Source organism: Lagopus leucura, unplaced genomic scaffold (assembly GCF_019238085.1).
Source record: "Lagopus leucura isolate 7727_CA_CO unplaced genomic scaffold, USGS_WTPT01 Super-Scaffold_100001, whole genome shotgun sequence".
NCBI classification, from domain to species: Eukaryota; Metazoa; Chordata; class Aves; order Galliformes; family Phasianidae; genus Lagopus; species Lagopus leucura.
This window is the reverse complement of record NW_024962262.1, coordinates 33,538,657-33,559,370: the sequence shown is the minus strand read 5'-3', so window position 1 is coordinate 33,559,370 and position 20,714 is coordinate 33,538,657. Positions and strand designations below refer to the sequence as shown.

General features: G+C 36.9%; 1 protein-coding gene across 1 annotated transcript in view; it reads right to left on the bottom strand.

Moving 5' to 3' along the window:
* GPC6 (glypican 6) overlaps nt 1-20,714 on the bottom strand; it is a 738,606-nt gene that overhangs the window by 491,453 nt on the left and 226,439 nt on the right. The window contains exon 2 of the mRNA XM_042867958.1: nt 9,238-9,396. Coding sequence (XP_042723892.1) covers nt 9,238-9,396 — 159 coding nt within the window. The remainder of the gene's footprint in view (nt 1-9,237; nt 9,397-20,714) is intronic.

The following is a 20,714-nucleotide window of genomic DNA, read 5'->3' as shown; positions in this document are numbered from 1 at the left end:
TGTACCACAGTAAAATCATAGAATGACAGAACTGTAGGAGATGGAAGGGACCTTGATTCCACCCCCCCTACCAAAGCAGGCTCCTTGGACCACGCTGTGCAGATAGACATCCAGGCAGATCTCCAGAGAAGGAGACTCCACAAGCTCTCTGGGCAGCCTGTTTCAGTGCTCTGTCAAGCTTATTGTGAAGAAGTTCTTATGCAGATTTGTGCTGAACTTCCTATGCTTCAGTTTGTGGCTGTTTCCCCTAGTCCTATTTCCATGCACTGCTGAAAGACATCTGGTCTTGTCCCTTTGCTGAATAACTTCAGCTTGCACAAAACCATTCACAAAATATGAATTTGTTTAAATCCATGTATTAGAATCTGAAGAGATATCTATTTATACAAATTGTCTATGTCATACGCATTACATGGATTGTTTGATATTTAAAGTGTAACTGCATATCTGCTAAATAAATTCTTTAAATCAATACAACCAATAAAATTGAATCTTTAAAATGGCTTAATAATAAGGACTGATAAAATGATGACTGACATTGAAAGTGGAGTTAAGGAGGAACGTGTCGGAGGACTTCCTGTATTAATGATATTCCAAGAACAAATCCCATACAGTATAATAGAAATAGGAATGTGTGGTGTTGGTTATTCCCAGTTAGCTTATTCAGACAACTGTTACTAGCATCACACAGGTATCCATTTCTATACCTCTGAACTGTTTTCATGCCACTGTGATGTTTCAAAGATGTCATTTAAGCTCCACGTTGACACAGAAAAATGTCAAGTATGGTAAAGGCTGTGTGCAGTACAGCTAGGGAGCAGTTGATAAAATTATTTAATTTAGGAACATCATTCCTCTGTCAGAAATGTCACAATTCCCATTGACTGCATTAGCAGAAGAAGAATTTCTATCCTTCAACTCCAAGATTGGTCAGATTTTTTGGTAACAATAATTTCCTGAGAGCATTTGAGATTTGATTATAAAATTGAAGGAAAAAAAGGTTAACATTAGAAATCCGTAAAATTAAAAATAGAAATGCAATACTGCTGATACATTTCACAAATTCATAGCATCTCATTGTGCAATAAACAAGAGAATTCCAAAAATAGTTTATGAAAATGTTTCTTTTTTAAAATGCAAATAGTTTCACTTTTCAGTTTTCACTCTTTAACAGTTTTCACTCTAAAATAACCTTCACCATTCATTCCAAATCCTTCAAAATACTTTCAATGACTGAAATTAAATACTAACTCTGTACAGCATCTTTTTTGACATTTTTCAGCCTCAAGTCTTACTTCTTGCTTTGTGCAACTACTGAAATGGTGTTTTCTTAAAAATATTGTTTACAATTTTTTGAAAAGTAACAAACAAAAATAGTTATTGTTTGCCTGTTCTGAGAATACAGCAAATATACAGTTTGTATTCATTCACAGATATCAATTCCTTTTGCCTTGATTGCATGCAACATTTTTCTTTTCTTGACACTTTACATGCTTCAGCAGCTAGTTCATAGATAGCAGAGATCACTTTGTCTTCCAGTAATGCCTCCATGGTCCTACCAAACCTTGATTCAGCTTTTATACTAGGATTTGTAAGTTGACGCCTTCCTTAAACTGCTTGGTCCTAAGAAAATATTTCAATGTGAGAAAAAGGGAAAGTTACCTAAGAAGAGAAACTCCTCAGTATGGTGTACTGTGTAGCCAAGTTGCTCTTATCTGAGTAAAAATCAAATCACATGGCATTGCGCCCACTCACTGAAATTAGTATTCAATGACTCTTTTCTGTTGCTTTTTTTTTTTTTTTGCCATGATTTTGCTGAGATTTTATTGACTGAAGATAGACTTCACTACTGACATGAGCTGTTTTCACCTCCTTCATTTTTTACATATGTCTAATGTTTTAACTGTGAGTGTAGCTCTTCAACAGCAAGGATAGACTGTTAGCTGTGCGTTGATATTTCCCAACTAAGATATATGGAATATTTTTTTTTGTGCTCTCATGATACCACAGGTGAAAGAATTAACAAGAGATGAGCAGCCAAAGGACAACAATGCCAATATATTACAGTCAAGGCATTCATTTCAAAAACAGTTTTTCCGCTTTTAATGAGGTTTGGGGACCCTTGCTGGTAAAGTTATAGCTTCTATTTTCCAGGGTGCTGATAATACATGTAACTACCACTGTTTTGAAGCTTGTTTGTTATTTACAGTCCATGTTTTTTATTTCTTACAGAATGGTTTTGTCCTTACTGTGTGTCAGGTGAAAACCTACCATCCGAGCAAGAATCAGGGATGGGTAACAGAGACTGTTGGCTGATTGTCTGAGTACTGATGTCTGACATCAGTGTTATGGACTTGAGGCAGTGTTCTTTGCTATCTTATGAGTCAGTAATTTTACTAATGGGCTGGCATTTTTAAGGCCTGAAAACTAAATTAAGAAAACAATTTCCTTTGTAAAATGTTAAAAATCACACACTGTATTCAAAGCTTAAGTGAAAACTGGATGTCATTTGAATTTAAGTGCTTTTTCTTTTCAACCAGGAAAAGACAATGGCTCACAATAGTGTTTACTTGTCTCAATATTTTAAATATATTTCTTCCCACAAAATGGTATAGAAAACAGAAAGGATATGACCACATTTAAAAGAGATAAACAGAGTCTCAAAAATGTTTTAGATGTTTCACTATTATGTTACATTCTTCAGAATGGAATTCATATGAGCAAATGTTTACCCTTACTGTATATGTATCTATGCATGAACTAAATGCCCTTTGTGATCAATACAGAAATGAGCACTTTGTGAAATGACTTTTTCAGATTTATTTAAGGAGTACACTTCAGATCTGAGTGACTTGCATCTACAATTCCCTGTTGACTACACTGTGGGCTTCTAATATTCAACAAATTGAATTCTGCTTTCCATTTAATAGAAAAAATGCTGAATTCTTGGCCTCAGTGCCTACTTAGGTTTGGCTGTACATGGACAACATGCTTTCAAATGGGATCATTTTGAGATCAGATAGCATCCACACATTTCAGCACAGTGCAGCAACTTGTCCTTGTAGCTTCACAAACCTGATGCAGTTGGATGGGGGATTACATGTTCCACTGATGAGTTGCACCTAGCACATGAAGCTGCAGAAGAGCAGGGGGTGCAAGCCATTGCTCTGGCTGCAGGACTGTGCAGGAGACAGTTTCTGTTTCCATGCCATGACAGTCTCATGCCTTCCAGCGTGACACCCGACAAGGTTATAGGAGCTTACATCCCTGGCAGGAAACTGTTCTTACTATTGGGCCAATCCTTCCTTTCCAAGATTCACTTGCCTCTCACCTTTCAGCTGATCTTTAATGTATTTTATTTTGATCTAACATAAGCATAGTTTATAGGCAAATTTTACCACAAAATATAAAATAATGTTAAACCGTAGTAGCAGTGCAAATGCTGAAGAATTACACTCTAAAATGTTTGTATGCAACAGAGATTCCTCTGTTATCAGCTTGAATGGGATCATATCAGGTCTTGATAATTTTATATTGAAATGAAAGTTGCCTGTCAAATACATGTAAAGGATCTTTTATCAGGAATCTCCATAAAGTTTAGAAACTTGCACCAGATCTCCTATAGAGGTTTGCAAACAATTACATGCTACAAGCCAGCAGATGTTACTGTTTTTTAGGCTTTTAACTTTAAGTCATGCAGTTTAGGGTGTGTATAAGTTGCATAGTATGTTAAAACACAAGATGAGTTATGTGGAAATTATGGCTTGTTAACTCTGTGGCAGCTTAACAGTTGCACAGTTTTAAAAAACCCAGCTGTCCCAAAATGGATGTAGCATTTAATGGGAAACATATTGCAAAGTGACTCTGAAATTGTGTAATGTATAGAAAACAAAACAAAACACCAATGTTTTGTCCATAACTAAAAAACAAAATGCCTGGTATCACAGCATTCATAAAGCAGAGCTTACGTTCCATTGCAGACATCGCAACACTAGAATAGTATGGGTAGGTGCATAATGTTTGCAGACGATGATGTATCTATTTGATGTTCCCACACTCCTTAGAAGCCTGAATTTCAAACGGCTATGGGAAATAGACTTTTTTGATTCTCTGTTTCCAAAAAACTGAGGAAAAATACAAGTGAAAATCATGTTTTTCCAATGCAAGGAAAGCATGAAAAAAGTCCTGCTGAAAGTCCATGCTTTAGCTGCACTACATGACAGCAACAGTGTGCAAATGGGGTCCTGCTGGCTTCACACTCCTCTGCTGAAGACCATGAACATCACTGAAGCTTCAGGCCAAAACTGATCTGCCAGGCTTAGCAGAGAGTGGGAAGAAGTGCAAAGGCCAGAAAGCTTACACTGTCCATGCAGCTGAATCTCAGTGTATTCTTACTTCAAGCAACTCCCTTGTTTCTTTTTTTTTTTTTTTTTTTTTTTTTTTTTTGGCCAAATTTATTCTGAGTAGTTATACCTTGCTACAAAAGTTTCTCATTTAGGAATTCTTCTTTTCTTAGAAAAACACTTCTTAAAATGCATTTTTGCCACCTCCTGTATTAAGGAAAGATTCTTAAACACTTTAAACAACTTTTTTTTTCTTTTTTCCCCAGTTGTTCTGTAGATTTCATGAGAAAGCAGTTTCTGTGGTGTTAGCTATTCTTGCAGGTATTGTTTTGGTGGGTTAATTCTGAAATTTTCTTTTTTGGCTCTTTAATTTACACTGCAACTTTTGGTAATGACAATGAAACAAAAGTAGCGCTAATGGGTATGTATTGCTATTTTCCCTTCATTGGGGGGAAACAAAAAAAAAGGAAGAAGAAGAAAAGACTATGGGAAATGATATACCCCCTGTGAGATAGATCAATACAGATGCAGATTAGCTCTTACTCTACTGAAGTTATTTTCCTTCCATAGCACCATATAGATTCTGCTGAAGGCTATCTATAACCATTCAAGTTCATGACAGTTATTCTTACACGATCTCTCATTTTTAAAACCATTGCCAAGATTCCTATCCTTTTCAAATGAGAATGAGGAGACAGTCTCTCTTTTATCAGGGTCAGATCAATTAAGCTTAAATAATCTTATTTTCTATAATTTTCATGTAGTTATTCAAAAGATTAGCGAGAAAATGTCACTGAACAGATACTTGTCTCCTCATTAACATTCATGTCAAAACTTTCCGGTAGGGCTGGTTTGGGCTGCTGATGGAGCAGTTCTTAAAAGAACTGGCTTATCTGTGAAACAGCTGCTCAGCAATGCTACCATGCAAGAGAATTGTTGATAATAAGATGATGCTATTATAACTACATTGGGAACATAATGTATATTAAGCTGCTTTGGGGTATGCAGTGGGTGCCTAGGAATTACAGCATGATTGCTTGCCTATTTCTAGGAACAGGAAACAGCTGATCATTTCATGTCTGCTCATTTGAATTAGTCCTACTCACAGACTACAGTTAGATGAAAAATCTGCTATCACTCCTCACTTTCTGTGTATTTCCTGTCTGTGAAAGTTTGTTTATTTGTTTTCCTAGAATTTGGAAGGGTTTGTATCTCCCATTGCTGAGATAATTGATCACTTATTATTTTACAGAAATTTTTATAATTCCAAGGCTTTCTTAGGAAAAATTACCAGGAGGAGATTCCCTTGATCCTCATTCATCCAACAGTGAAATTCCAGATATTGAATGTTTGTAAATGACTATGCCATATGACAATGCACTGGTAAGTATACAGACATGGGCAATAGAGATTAACCTTAGATACAGATCTGTAAACAACTGTAGATATGCCTCAGCCAAGAAAAAAGCAGCAGTGGAAATTATATTGTATAGTAATTTATATTAATTCACTTAGCATACAAAACAAATGAGAAATACTGCTGTCAGATCTTTGTCTACCGGATATCTCAAAACCACACAAAATACTAGGAATAAAACACAGAGAAAAAAATTGGATCTGGGGGAGTAGAGCAATTGAAAGTCCCACCACAGTAACATTCCCTTAGAAGTGTTTCTTGCAAATAAGTAAGAAGTAAATAAGATCATGCAGAGCTTTAGGCTGCAAAAACTAATTCCCATCTAAAATGAAAAGCACGTAACTGGTTCCAAAACATTTAATAGTTTCTAAAGTTCTCTGTAAATAATTTCATTTTTAGTTTTTCTTGTGTACTGTTATTCCAGATGTTAGTTATTAGAGATATTTTGAAAATACTGTACTTCAGGTAAAATGAAATTAAAAAGTACCTAGAAATGACATTTAGGACCTTCTACTCTACTCAGCAGTAGTAAGGTGATGCATGGAGTGCAGGGTACAGTTCCCAGTACAAGAGGGATGTGGATATCTAGGTGCAAGTCCAGCAGAAGTCCAGTAAGGTTATTACAGACTGGACTATCTCACATAAGAGGAAAGGCTGAAAACTGGACTGTGTAGTCTACAGAAAGGAAGATTTTATTAATGTGTGTAAATTGCTTGTAAGGGAGTAGAGGGAGATCAGAAGAGCCCAGCGACAGGACAAGAAAGAATGCACATGTAGTTAAAAACAGAATTAAAATATCAAGTTAATTAAAAAAATAAATTCACCTGGACACATATTTTCATTGTGAGGGTGACTAAACACTGGCACAGGTTGCCAGAGAGTTTGTGGAATCTATTCTTGGAGATATTCAAAATCCATGTGGGCATGTGGACATGGTTCTGGGCAATCTGCAGTGGCTGACCCTGAGGCACACTGATTAGACCACCACCAGAGATGGCTTCACATCTCAGCCGTACTGTGATTTTGTGTAAGATTATGTGACTGACCTGAGGCTAAAGAGACAATCTTTATACTACAGTAGAATGAATTTAATTGATGAAAAATAGAACATGAATAGTAATCAGGGGCAAAACCCTGAAAGAGAAAACAGACCTTATATAAGCTCTCACAAAGGAAATCAGAAAATCATCTAACCTGTACTTAAGTGTATGAATGAGAGACAGAAAATAAATGATAGAGGATCCAAACTACTGCAACATAAGAGAAGCAAGACACACAACGATCAGATCATAATTCAGCAAAGAGTTCATACACTGTTAGAAAGTCTTATGTTGTGAAAATTAGTATTATCATAAGACCTGCCTAGTACACTAGAATATCAAAAATCAACAAGAACTTCCACATCACTTTTAAGAGTTTACAAACCATCATAAACGTCTGCACAACACTTGTTCAGAATAACTCCTCCAGGGAATAATCACAATATGCTCCCTATCTCAGCATTTCTTATATGCTCATATATTCTGGTATTGCTTAAATTTGCTACTGTATTTGTTCTATTATTTGCAGTGTACTAGCATCAAAAGGCAGATTCATGCATCAAAACTTCCTTGTGCAATTGAACTACCGAATTAAAATCAAACAAAACAAAAAGAGATGATCTTGAAGAACTAAAATACAAAAGTTATCCTACAATCTAATATTTGCTTTACAGGAAAAAGTGTCATACCGTATTAAACTGAGAAATGTATAAGTGTTTTTTATACTGAAAGACAACCTATTAGATAATGCATTTTTCCACGAATGTGTTTGCCCCCTAGAATGATTAAATAGTTTTTCCATATAAGAGAACAACTTTTAAATAGTTTTATAACATCATTAAAATATAAAAAAAAAAACCTATAGAGAAAATTCAATTTAACTCTTTGATAATATTGAGACTGAATATTGCAAATTACCTTTAAAAATGTACAATAAGCCACAGTTTTTTAATCCAGTTAAGATAGAGCAGATCAATAAAAACCTCCCAAATACAACATTTTTAACAGGTCAACAGTTTTGATCTATGTACCCTACCATCAATAAAGACAACGGTTTCACAGTATTTCAAGTTACTGAAAAAGCTGTCATGTGTTTAAGTTCATTGCAAATCAAAAATGCCACATGTTGCCTAAAAATAAATAATATAATACTTAAACTCTACCATAAACAAGCCCAGCATTTTCATTAGACTGCACTGTTCACTAAACACCAGTGATCTTCTTGCTTTCCTTCTAGAAAACAAGGAAAGCTCTGCAAATGTTGCTGATATTTTCAAACATTTATTTTGTTTGCAGACTTCCTGATATAGTGCTCACAACCACTAGATTTTTTTGTGAAGTTCTTCAAGGACAACTACAATTTTTGAAAACTTAGGGCACAAAAGTTCAAGATTAACATTAAAAAATAGAGGGCATCACAGTGCAGGACACTGCACAGACATCCACATCCACACCAAGTCCGAAGTCCAAAGACTGGGGACATATTCTGAATTATATTAGCATTTGCTCTGGTGCGCTAGAACTTCCTCATGTTATATATTTCTCATTCCTTCCTTTTATAACTTTCTGTGTCATATTGAGGTAATCAATATTAGAAAAATTATTTTAAATTTTTAAAAAAATTATTCCGTTGATAAAAACATGACAATATTCTGAAGCTCTTTTGCTCTTTATTAATCTGCAGTTCATAAGAAAAGACCAATAAACTGTGACTTGCAAATATGGATACATCCACAAAAACAGCTCATTCTTTAAGACAGGTATTTAGTAAACCATGACAGACAAGAAACTCTTAAATTTAAAGAATCTTAAAAAGGCTGACAAAACTGATTAAAAATAAAGAAAGCCTGGAAACTCTCTTTATCAATTCCTTCCAGATAAAAAAAGAAAATATATATGTTTAATGCATCTGTAGTGGCTTGCATGAAAGTACCTCTCAAATGCAATCGAGGCATGACTGTTTAAAAGCCCCAGAAGTACTCTACAAGGCTATAAATATCAAAAGAAAGCCATGTAGGAAAACACTGCAGCCATAAACCTACAAAAAGTCAGAGTACTAAAAAACTGCTTTCCAATAAAAAAAAATAATGGGAGATCCACAGTACATCTTGCAACAGTGAACATAACTGCATCCCTAAATTTTGCATTTGAAATCAGGAGACAAAATTATAAACCTCCCTATGCATATCTAATCTTTTTTTCAACATTAGCCAAGCCTGCAGACACTTTACAGTCTGATCCTTGATGTTATTGTAATTAAAGGAAATACTCATAAGGCTAATAAGCATGCCAGCTGTAACTTAACCCTTATCTTAGCCAAACTGACAAATGCAAATGTGATACCTAATTGTAAAGAAAAGAACATTGGAATTCATTCTGGATCACCAAGATTTAAAATCCCATAACCTTGAAAATAAGTAAATTACATCCAGCCTACCATCAAACTTCTTGTGCCGGGAGACAAAAGTGGTGCGTACAAAGTGACTTGTCTCCTCCACCAAGTTTTCAAACTCCAGTTTGCTCTGCTGACTTAACTTGTCCTCCATTTCTGAGGTGCAGCATGTATATTCCTGAGGGCAGGTTCTCAAGTGTTCCCCTGGAATTGCAAGAAAAAAGGCATTAGAAATATTATAACACAGATCGAAATATATCAGAACCCAATATACATATCCCTTCACTTCAGGAATGTGGGCTACGTAAAGATATCTTTAAGGTTTGATAACTTCTTTGGGATCAATTTGTTCGTAATAAACAATTTTGCCATGTCTGGGCTCTTCCCACAGAGGTGGAGAGACACTTTGCAGAGCTGTTCTGATAATTCAGAAACAACTCACAATGCAAATGATTCTTGAACTGAAGTAGTCTTCTATGTACGCAAAAGTATACTTAAAAATCCTAAGACAATTTCTCGCTTTCTCTTTGTATTCAGAATGTCTGGAGAAATGCTTAATGAGATGACCTGTTACAAGACATCAGAGCTTTCTTTCTATCAAAACTTGAAAATCATAAATTACATATTTCTGTAGATAGGTTCTGCTTGTCCAAATGCACCAAAATATTCTCCCCCTTTCCCCTTCCTTCCCTTCTGTTTGAGTAACTGTATTTTAATTGTCTGGGTGTTTGGGTGCCACATATTTTCTTGGACAACCTTTCTTGTCGAACCTAGCAAATGCTCCACTGAATGAGGGAAAGCAATGAAGAGTTTAATTAATGCTTATGTTATACAGAAATGCTGTGTAAAAGGTAATGAAAGCTTCTTATTTAATTCAATAGATTTATCTCTTGAAGCACTGTGCCAGTTCTTCTGACAATATTGCTTTTTTCAGTACAATTTGCAAGTGGAAACCAATTCTTTAGCTCATGAAATTAAAATGGTCTGCTATTACATGAAATGTGAATTTCCAATTGACACTGTACTAGGGTGTCAGAAACATTTAGCTCAGTTTGTGTGAAGGTAAGAAATTCTACCATTCCCTCTTGAGAAATAAAAAGAATGATCTGCCCGTATGATTAAAGCTACTTGTAAAGCAATGAAAACATTTAGCTTTCTGTACACTGAATCCTGATTAAAAATCCCTCTGCAAATCTCATAGAGGTGCAAACAAAATGATATACAAAGCCCAGGGGTTAAATAAATATGGGGGACCTGATTCTCATTTATATCAAGCCTCCTTTGTATCACTGCTGAGCCATAAAGAAGATTTAAATGCAATTTATATCTACTTTAAGGCTACTGTTCACCATTGTTATTATGTAGCAAGGAGAATCAGGCCCTGAGGTTTATACTTCCCTGGGGTGCAATACATTTAGCTGCTGCGTCATTTTGAAAACAGCATCAAAAAGGGTTTGTACATGCTTAGAATAAACATTGTCTTGAGTTTGCTGTCATTTTATTTCAATTTTTACTTTAGTTTCCAAATTACGTCTTTTGATTTGAAGCTCAGTCATTCCTGAACCCTGACCCATTTAACCTGACTTAATTTTGTTTTTTGTAATAGTTTGTAAGATATGAACTATAATGCTAAGAGACTTCTAGCAGTCTTGAGACTTTAAAAAAATCTCACAGCTATACATCTTTGGGAAATAGAATTTCATTAACAGTTACTGGTCTGCAGTACTACTATAGGTCCCAGTCATGTACAAAAGAACCATTATATAAGAAAGATTCTCTGTGTCCATCAAAATAATGTAAAAATTATTTCCTGCAATGCTCTCCCAATGCAATAACATAATTCCTCTCCATTCCCTAGATTGTGCATCTAAGCCAGAAAAAAAATACATGAGCCAACTGCTGTCAAACATAAAAAATAGTGGCAAAAAAATGCTTGGTTTAGACTCTGTGCCACTATCACATTAAACAGAAATTATTCAACAGATAACAAACAACTGAGGAGACAGCATATGAAGACACAGTAAGTTTTTTGTGTTTTCTAACAACAGAGTTCTGAGTTTTTGTTAGACGTCAGAAGCACAAGGAAAGCTGAAATGTGGTATCTTTGGAAGCAGTGTTGTATGCTTGATTAAATAAAATGAACATACCCTTACCTATATGTCTGACTCTCCCCCTTCCTACATATACCCAGCAGCTTTTCTAGGGAAGCACTGGGAAAATATGTTCTTCCACTTACAGCCACAGTGGTAGTTCACACTTTCTGCAACGACAATGTCCTTCAGTGTTGTTGCAGTCATGAATTTTAATAAATTTCTGTTTTATTTCCTCTATTCATTTCCCATTAATTTTTTTTCTCTTCCATCTGGCTTTCTGTTTTCCAGAACTGCCAAACTCCAAAGGAACTAAGGTTCATTATTAAAGCACTATACTTGCTGAGTAACAGCTGTAGGTCTAGGTTTTTAAGAAGTTGTTCTGATTTCACCGGTGTAGAGCTCATTTCCTTCCTAGTACCTGGTGTGGTGCTGTGTTTTGGATTTAGGATGAGAATAATGTTGATCTCACAGCGAGGTTTTAGTTCTTGCTGAGCAGTGCTTACATACATACAGCCAAGGATGTTCCTGCTTCTCTTGGTATCCTGCCAGTGCAGTGCACAAGTAGCTGGGAAAGGAAAGTACCAGGGCAGTTGACCCAAACTGGCCAAAGGGGTATTCCATACCGTTTGGCGTCGTGCTGAAGAATAAAACTGGGAGAGCTGTCTAGAGGAGGGGACTGCTGCGTGAGGACCTCCTCTGCATTAGTCAGCAGGTGGTGAGCAATTGCACTGTTCACTACTTGTTTTGTATAGTCTTTCAATCATAATAATTATTATTTTACTTTTATGCCCTATTAAGCTGTCTTTGTCACAACCCACAAGTATTACCTTTTTTTCTCCTATATCATAGTAGGGCAGGGGCAAAATGGCTGTTTGGTGTTCAGCTTCCTACTGGGTTAAACTACAACAGGTGCTATGTTATGCTGAATATTATGACATACTAAAGTATATTGAATTCAGTAAAACAGTCAGTTTTGTACTACTATTAATTTCACTCTTGCTTTTTTAGTTGTGGTCTTAGTTTACTACAAAAACTACTTACCAATTTATTTTAAAATCCAACTTGCACACCATAAACTCATTCAGATTTCTGCTGTACTTATATGTTCTGCCTTTGCATGAATTTTTATGATATTTCTTTGTTTTATTTCAGTGGATATACATTCATTCATGAAGCTTTTAACTGCTGACACAAAAAAAAACTTCCAATTACATAAAGTGCTTGCAAATTCTACATCAACTCATTGCTTTCCTCTCCTAACAATGTGTCATCCTGAATCATCTACATTAACTACCTGTCTTCATCATAATTCACTAATTTATAATCATCTTATTGTTTAAAACATTTCTAGTTCTTCTGACTGAATTTTCTTGTAAAGAAAGAGTAACAAAAATTATTATGCCACTCTTTATATTCTGTTTCAAGATCACCTTTTTCCTCCTCCTATTTTCAGCACAAAAGTCTCAGGTCAGATTACAGATAAAGTAAACACAATTTCCTTTGCTCTGTGGCAACGGAATATATGTCCTCTGATCAGTCTGAGATGTTCAAGTGCCCTAAGCAAAGAAGTCTTTAGAATTTGAGGATCTCATTCTCGTACAGGTCATGAGTGGCTACAGGCTCCAAAGACTGACAATCTTGGGCCATTTCCTGAAAATGGTGGATGGAAACTCACTGACAAACTACCCTTTCTGTATGAGTAATCCTAATTTGCTTTTTAAAAGCAGTGATTATTATTTTGCCTTTATTCTTACTGAATATAGTAAGTTAGCAATAGGACAAGGAGTAATGGCCTAAAACTCGTACATGGGAAGTTCTGTAATAATATGCAGAAGAACTTTATGCTAAGGGTTATGGAACACTGAAACAGGCTGCTCAGAGAAGTTGTGGAGTCTCTTTCTATGGAGATATTCATGAGCTGTCTGGACACCTACCTGTGTGACCTGTTTTAGAGAATTTGCTTTAGCAGGGTGGATGATCCACATTTATTCAGAATAAGCAAGTACAAAGTCAGCAATTACCAGCAACCTACCACAACTCTTCTATCTACCATTTCCAACTAAAGATGGTGACCAACATATCTCTTTTTATGTCCTATGTTAATAAATCAAATCAATTTCCAAACTGAAATTCATCTTCTGGTATTCAGAAATTCAGTATTCAACTTCAGTTTTATTAACACTGTAATCTCACACCTGTCCTCACATGATCCCAACTGTCAAGATCTGCAGGCAAATTTGGTTTTTTGCTACTATGTTTCTTTGAAGTGTGATAAAATATTTAATAAAACATATTTTATATTAATACATATTGCAGTTTGCTGTCCCAACAGCATGTTATATAACCCACAATTCTTTCTGAGGCAATCGGTGTTTTATAGTTTCTATTCTAATCATACAGGAAAGGAAAAGAAAAGAGGAGAAAGGAGCATCTTACCATGTTGTTAGGATATTGTTTTGTGTACAAAATCATAGAATCCTCAGAGTTGGAAAGACCTCTTAAGGCCATCTAGTCCAACTCCCCTGCAATGAACAGGGACATTCACAGCTAGATCAGGTTGCCCAGGGCCTGATCAGCCTCATCTTGAAAGTCTCCAGGGATGGGATATCAACCACATCACTGGGCAACCTGTTCCAGTGCCTCACCATCCTCACTGTAATAGATTTTTTTCCTTGTATCCAATCTAAATCTACCCTCTTCTAGCTTGAAACCATTTCCCCTTGTTAAATCACCACACACTCTTCTAAAGAGTCTGTCCTCTTCTTTCATGTAGCTCCATTTTAGATACTGAAAGGCCACTATGAGGTCACCGTGGAGATTTTTTTTCTTCAGGCTAAAGAGCCTCAGCAATCTCAGCTTGTCTTCATATTTCCATTCTGTGGATCATTTTTGTGGCCCTTCTCTGGACATGCTCCAACAGATCTATGCCTCTCCTTTACTGAGGACCCTACATCTGGTTGCAGCATTCCAGGTGAGGCCTCACCAGTGCAGAGAAGAAAGGCAAGATCACCTCCCTCACCCCGTTGGCCATGCTTTCTTTGATGTAGCCCAAGATACAGTTGGCTTTCTGGGCTGCAAGGGCATATTGCTGACTCATGTCCACCTTGCCATCCACCGTTCCCCCCAGGTCTTTTTCAGCAGGGCTGCACTCAATCCTTTCCTCCCTCTGCCTGTGTTGGCAATGGGGCTTGCCTCAAGTCAAGTGCAAGAACTTGCATTTGGATTTGTTGAAACTCATGAAGTTCATCTGGGACCAGTGCTCAAGCCTGTCTAGGTCAAGCCTGTCTAGGATGGCATCCTATCACTCTGAGTTGACCTCATCCCACTGCTTTGTGTCAACATCAAAGTTGCTAACAGGTGCACTCGACCCCAGTGCTTCTTAAATGTCATTTATGAAGATATTAAAGAGTACTGGCCCCAGCGTGATAGAACAAACTGTAGAACTGGTGGTAATTGAAACATACGGTCACCTCACTAAGACCAGTAATGAATAAAAGTTAATAAACAGCATGTGTAAATTCAAGGTATACTTTTGAACTTGATCACTGTAGGCATTGATAGAGTCTGAAGGAATTGAAGATTGTTTCCCCTTTTTCATACTTACAATTAGATTAATGTGATTGGGCTTCATTATTTTCTAAGTTTTTTTACGATTACAAAAATTGCCCTCATGTATCTGTTTCAGGTATGCTCATATTCATATTCAGTCCTTTGTGGACAAAGTAGTATAATTTACTACACCACTCAGAGCTTCTTATTTCATAGTTCTCTGGATTGGCTGCAGTTTTGTTTCTGGATTTAATATTTCTACATATATATTTTTTTTTTCCAGCTACTTTAAAAAATATGGTTAGTAGAATAAAAGATTCATCAAACTCTCATTCACTTTTAATCCTTGCCTACTCTTTTGAAATGTTGAACTTTTTCTGTATTGGTTATTTATGTTTCTGCACACTTGTTTTTCAAATTACTTAAGTGCTCCACTGGTAAAATGTAGAGCTTAGGAGTACTCTTTATGATCACATTATCCATTTTTCTAGTCTGGAAAACAATTTTCTTCCAATATTTGTACCTTCTGTCACTCATGTATGTGAAGAGAAAGTGCTATTGAATAATTTAGCTCACAATTATATCAAGCTAAAAAAAGCCAAAACTTCTAAAATAGTAGTAATTAAATTATTGTGCAATTAAAACTGAATTATAATCTTAATCACCTTATCATTTCCTTAGCAGTCATTCGAACAGTGAAAATGAAAACATTTTTTGGACAAAACATGACCTCTAACCAAAAGTCCCAAAGCTTCTTCTGAATTTGTGATTATCTCCTCGGTGGGGTAGAACAGCCCTGCGAGCAGCCTCTGTAAAATTGCACCTGACATTCAAATCATAGAATCAAACTTTCTTATTTAAAGTGAAAGGCTACAGATTATTTTAAATTAGATTAATTTAAATTCCTTTGTAATGTTGGCCTGTCAAGTGATGATGGAAGCAGTATTTGCACAGAAGACGATAGCAGCTGACAGAAGGGAGGGAAAGCTGTCTGTAACATACAGATTACATTGTCAGACATGACTCCCCTAGTTTTAATCATGGAACTCTGAGCTTGCAAAACTTGCATGTCTAGTGGACTCCAATAAACATGTGTAACTACCCTATAAAAGAAAATGACTCATTTGTTTGCCCTGGACCCAAATAATCTTTCATCAGATTTCCTTTGTTCTTTGAGTGCTTTGAGGTCAATTAAAAAATGAATGCCTTCCAAACAGACCGATAATTAGTTAACAGTCTCTTCATTATGGGTCCCACAGGGAACATTCATTTACAAGAAGCCCTGACCCTGTTGTCCTTGGGAAGCTCTCAGTAATAAGTTACAGAAGCAGAGGCCGAGGCAAACCTGTTCAGAGTAGGACTACACAGATGCTAAAGAAAGAGCTGAAGTCCCTAGAGCCTTCCTAACTAAACTACTAGAAGCAGTACCACTACTCCTACACTCAGGTTCATTTTATTTTCCAAGCATACACTGTCAGACAATTGGTTTTTGATCGCACCATTTGTGAGAAGATTCTTTAGTTACCTCTCAGGGGGTGTATTATAGGCATTTTGCTCACTGCATTGTGGAAAGCAAACTGTAATGCTGTGATTCAGCACCATATAGTTTCATCATCTCACTGCTTAGATGGTTGCAATTTTCTGATTTCAAAGCATGTTTCCACAGGGAAACAGTAGCCAATTTCTCCTCCCCATCAACTGACTTTTGCTGTATATTATGTCCTCTACTTGTGAGGGACACGGAGCGGGCTTGGAAAGCACACGCAATGAATAATTGGCCCAGAGACTGGTGTTGAGCCAGAAACATTGGGTTCTTTGATCATGGGGCAGTTTTCTCAGCCCCTGGCCTGTTGTCTGTCTATGGAACCAACCTATCTCAAAGGGGGCAACAAATCCAAGCACAAGAGCGAGCAAGGTTTATCGAGAGAGCTTTAAACAAGCTACAACAGGGAAGGGGACAAAACAGGCCTCACAAGAGATGAGCCTAGGGGAACAATGCTTGAGCTGGGGGTGAGCAGTTGACTCATCTGAAATGTGTCTATACCAATGCACGCCGCATGAGCAACAAGCAGGAGGAGCTGGAAGGTGTGAGAATCCTTCTTTGTTTTTAGGCTCAAAGCTTGCTTCCTGAGGTGTTTCTTGTGATAAGACTCTGAGTGACTTGTCAAGGAGGCAACTGATGGGTGCTAACTGTGTGACAATTGATATCGCTTTGGGAACATTTGAAAGCCCCTTCCCCCAGAGCTGCTTGCTCTGTAGAAGAGCAGAAGAGAGTGCTCAGGAGTGTTCACTGGCGGAAGATCTGGCCTGTGACTAAACCACTCTAGCTTAGTATGGGAGGCTGGGGATGATAGCATTGTATCCTGCAAAGGCAAGATACAAGTTGGTGCCTCCTTTCTTCCCCTTATCTGCTGGCAAGGCCAGAAAGATAAGAACAAAGGAGGTTCCTGCTCAGATCCCAGAGCCAGAAGCTGCCACCGCAAGGAGAACTGACTCAACCACCTTGGGTTTGAGCTGTCACTCAAAGGAGAGCTGACGCGACCACTTTAGATTTGAGCTGTCACTCCAAAGACAGCTGACTCAACCACTTTGAAGCATTGTAAAGGGGCCATCATCACCATGGTCATCGTCATCAATAGAACGACTCTGCCTGACGACCCACCACTACTGAAGATCAAAGACTGAACTATGAACCTCGCTGGATCCATGATGGTGACTATCTCCCTCTTGCTTCCTATAAAGACTCCTTGCTTCTTCTTTTCTATCTTTTCTATCGCCCTCCTTCCCTTCCCCATTACCCTAATTCATAATAGTGTCCGTCCTCCCCTTCCCCATTTCCCCTGATTAAGATTTGTAATAAACTGGTTGGACCAACGTTTGAACCATTGTTTCTTAATCTCACGCCGGGTATATAGATACTAAAAGAACCTCCTCTCCCTCCTATAAATTGGAGCAAGACAGAAGGGATTGTGCATTGACTATGACCTAGTCGCTATTACTGAAACATGGTGGGACCACTCCCATGATTGGAGTGCTGTGATGGATTGCTACAAGTTCTTCAGAACAGATAGATGAGGAAGGAAGGGTGGTGGTGTGGCTCTTTGTATTAAAGACTGTTTTGATGTTGAAGATTTTGGGGTTGAGAATGATAAAGTTGAGTGTGTATGGGTAAGGATCAGGGGAAAGGCCTGTAGGGGCAACATCTTGGTGAGGGTCTGTTATAGACCGCCTAATCAGGATGAAGAAAAGAATGAGGCATTCTACGAGCAGCTTGTAGAAGCTGTGTGATCACTAGCACTCATTCTTGTGGGAAACTTAAACTTCCCTGATATATGTTGGAAATATAATACAGTGCAGAGAATGCAGTCCAAGAGGTTTCTAGAGTGTGTGGAAGGTAGCTTCCTTACGCAGCTGGTAGGAGAGCCTTCCAGCGGTGGTGCCCTGCTAGACCTACTCTTCACTAACAGAGAAGGACTGGTGGGAGATGTGAAGGCTGGGGACTGTTTTGGGCAGAGCGAAATTGTAGAAATTGTAGAATTCTCTATTCTTGGAGATGTTAGAAGGGTAACTAGCAAACCTACTATCTTGAACTTCAAGAGGGCGGACTTTGGCATGTTCAGGATGCTTGTAGCATGGGTCCCTTGGGTCCCTTGGGAGTTGCTCCTTAAGGGTAAAGGGGTCCAGAAAGCCTTTTTTTTATGATAAGATATAGATATGCACTAGCTTCTAGTTCAGGCAAAGTTGTTAGGATATCCATCCCCGTGCATCCAAAAGCTATAGCTGCACCTCTAGAAAAAAATAAGCTCAGCAAATGAACCATGTTCTCATGTTTTCAGTTAGAATGGGCTTACACACATTTATTTGAGCTAACACCCTCTGTACAAAATGAATCTTGAATTACAGTAGTTAAACAAGTCCTTGGCCCTTTTTCAAAGATCCAGAACCTTTGATTAGTGTAGTGTCCTTCAGAAACCAAAGTACTCTGAATTCGGGTAGCCTGGCAAGGCTGACATAACATTACCGTTGAGTAGAAGAGGTCCTGAAGAAAGACGCAAGGCAGGCCTATATTGCACTGCAGATACTACAGACTTGGGAGAACAGTCCAGCAACTTATCAGGAAAAAAATGCTTATAGTATTCTTTAATCAGAATTCTGTAATCAATATTTTCTAGCATAACTTCGTTTGCTCTGAAAACTTCTAATTCATTCTAATTAACAGCAACTATGCTTCTATAATATCAACTAGCCACATAAATCACTGCCAAAAGGGAAATGAAAGTTTTTTAAAGGAAAGAATAGGTGCTTAGCCTGAAAAAATTGCGGATTTCCACTGCTCCTGATTGTATCTGAGACGCGATTCTACTGTTTTTCTATTTTATTTTATTATTATTTTTTTTCTATCTATCTTTTCCCCCTCACTAAAAGACTAAGTTTTCAGCTCTTTTTACTACAGTCCTTTTGTCAGTGCCCTCTCTAGATACAAGACGAGGCTCAGGGTCTTTAAAATCAATAACTGAATGGAACACTGTTTCTTGCCCTTCAAGTGTTTTCGTGTTAAAGCTTTGACCTTTATGACTAAAGATCAACATGAAAAGAAATCCTCATCTACACATGAAGTCTTCTCTTATGTAACTATATTCTTGAACTGAATTTTTTAACTGAAAAATACATGGAAACATTTAAATCCAGGAGATTTTACTACTATTATTTGAAAGAACATTGTGAGCTTGGTCTGATAGGCACTATGTTTTCCTTGAAGAGGCTTGGTCATTGTTCTTCATGATAACTAAACAAGCAGTTTTCTATAAAGGTGTCAAGACACTCTAAACTTACTTATTTTGAGCACTTCACCTTTCATACTATGGAAGGATGTTAGCCAAAGAGAAACCTCTGGTTAGAAAATGTTCTAATGGAACTCAAAGTATTTTCCATATCACTGTCATTATTGGCTATCTATAGGAAGTCACATCTACTTTATTTTCCTTGTGTATCTCAAATTCAGTTGTAAAAAGTGACAAAGTTCAGCTAAGGGATACATCTAGTAAACTAAATGTGAACAACATTAAATTTTCTTTTCTAGAATTTCTAGGGTATCTGTCTCCTTGACAAGGGCAATGACTGTAATTTAAAAAGAAAAAAAAATGAAAAATGAAGTTGCAGTGGTGTTAATTTATCTGATAAACTGAGTAAAGCACCTAAAGGAAGATTTCCCACTGATAGCTACATAAACTGTCACAGGAACAGCCCTTCTATTTATGTTTTCAAGTCACTGCAAAACTGTATTACATATCTTGAACATCTATATGTGTGCCTTTTCTGGCTTGATTTAGGGTCAATAATGATATACTAGGAGATCAAACTTGGTCTGGGGTGGTGATTTAAACAATCAGCCTTCAAAACTTCTTAGGAAAAATTCTATGTAGAAATGATGAACACTTGCACAGAATTACATATTTAATTAAATGCACATAATGAAAAAATATAGCTTCCTTCTATGGAACAGTTGAAAACATTTTTAGAAAATTTGTAGCCAAGTTTGGCTGCTGCTGAGACAAAAAAAAAAAAAACAAAAATCAAGATTAGTCTGCATTTATGTGATAAGGCAACAAATCTGGTTCTGTAAAGCTAAGATGTAGTCAGCAACACAATGAATTCAGAATGTTTTATGTAAAAGACGTACAAAACTATACATATCTGCCAGTAAATAACCTCTTCTCTGTGTTGGCACTTTTCTAAATTATAAATTAGGAATTCATGGTCCCAATAAATACAATATATTACTAGTTAATAGCTCTCACAATTCTTTATGATTTTAAAGAAATTTATAGTTTTATAATGAGGAAAATTATGTGCAGGTGCCATTAACTCATCGAAAAGTTA